This window comes from Silene latifolia, chromosome 6, assembly GCF_048544455.1.
Source record: "Silene latifolia isolate original U9 population chromosome 6, ASM4854445v1, whole genome shotgun sequence".
Lineage (NCBI taxonomy): Eukaryota > Viridiplantae > Streptophyta > Magnoliopsida > Caryophyllales > Caryophyllaceae > Silene > Silene latifolia.
This window is the reverse complement of record NC_133531.1, coordinates 82,368,062-82,369,235: the sequence shown is the minus strand read 5'-3', so window position 1 is coordinate 82,369,235 and position 1,174 is coordinate 82,368,062. Positions and strand designations below refer to the sequence as shown.

General features: G+C 45.4%; 1 protein-coding gene across 1 annotated transcript; it reads left to right on the top strand.

Moving 5' to 3' along the window:
- The first annotated feature begins 634 nt into the window (after positions 1 to 634).
- LOC141588289 (uncharacterized) lies at positions 635 to 1,174 on the top strand. The gene has a single exon (XM_074409737.1). It carries the CDS (start codon positions 635 to 637, stop codon positions 1,172 to 1,174), a length of 540 nt encoding a protein of 179 aa, XP_074265838.1.

Here is a 1,174-nt window from a genome sequence, read left to right as displayed (position 1 = left end):
GAGCAGCGGGAACCATTGTTCCTATATCTGTCGATTACAGAAGCGGCAGTAAGCGCTGCCCTAGTCAAGAAGCAAGATGGGATGCAACATCCACTATATTACATTAGTAAGTCTCTGATTCCTGCAGAGACCAAGTACACGTGCTTTGAAAAATTAGTGTTAGCTTTGGTCACTGCTTTGTATAAACTATGTCCGTATTTCGAGTCTCATACTATCCACGTAGTAACTAATTATCCTTTTAAAATGATCATGAGAAAACCTGAGTTGTCTGGGAGAATTGTCAAGTGGTCAGTACTCCTAAGTGGCTACGATTTATAATTTAAGCCCATGACGGCAATCAAGTCCCTGGCATTAGCAGGTTTTGTGCCAGATTTTTGTCCTGCTACCCAAGCGGAGGCAGAAAAGGGGATGCTGACATTATGCGGAGGCAGAAAAGGGGATGCTGACATTATGCGAAGACCAGGAAAGTGGGACTTGGATTTTATACATCGATGAGGCCTCAAAGGCTCGGGGAGTTGGCGTGGGTCTGGTCGTCTGATCCCCAAAAGGAGATATGATGGTATAAGTAGTCAGGTGTGAATTCAAAGCCACTAACAACGAAGCAGAATACAAGGCACTCATACTCGGGATGCAAATGGCGCGAGGACTTAAGGTCAAGAACCTGAGAGTACACAGTGACTCGTTGCTTGTGGTGAACCATGTGAACAATGAATACGTGGCACGTGACTCAAAAATGATAGCCTACCTAAAGGTGGCCACAGAGCAGAAGCTGAAAATCCGGTCTCTTAAGATCACTCAGATCCCAAGGGATCGGAACGTGGTAGCAGACGCCCTGGCCACGCTGAGAGCCACTTTCAAACCCGTAGAACTATCTAGTATACCCATTACCCAGGTACTAACTCCAGCTATACAGAAGGAGCTGAAGCAGAATCAACAAGAGGGAACAACTCTTGTGCAACACGTGAACGGAGCTGGAATCCTGGTATCAAATGAAAACCAACAGATGGATCCAGATTGGCGAAAACCTTATGTGGAATGGTTGAAAGATGGGAAACTTCCAGAAGATAGGAAAGGAGCACAGAGTTTCAAGATCAAGGCTTCCAGATTTGTGTTAATAGATAACGTACTCTTTAGGAGATCTTTGGTAGGACCTTACCTCAGGTGCCTGAACTAG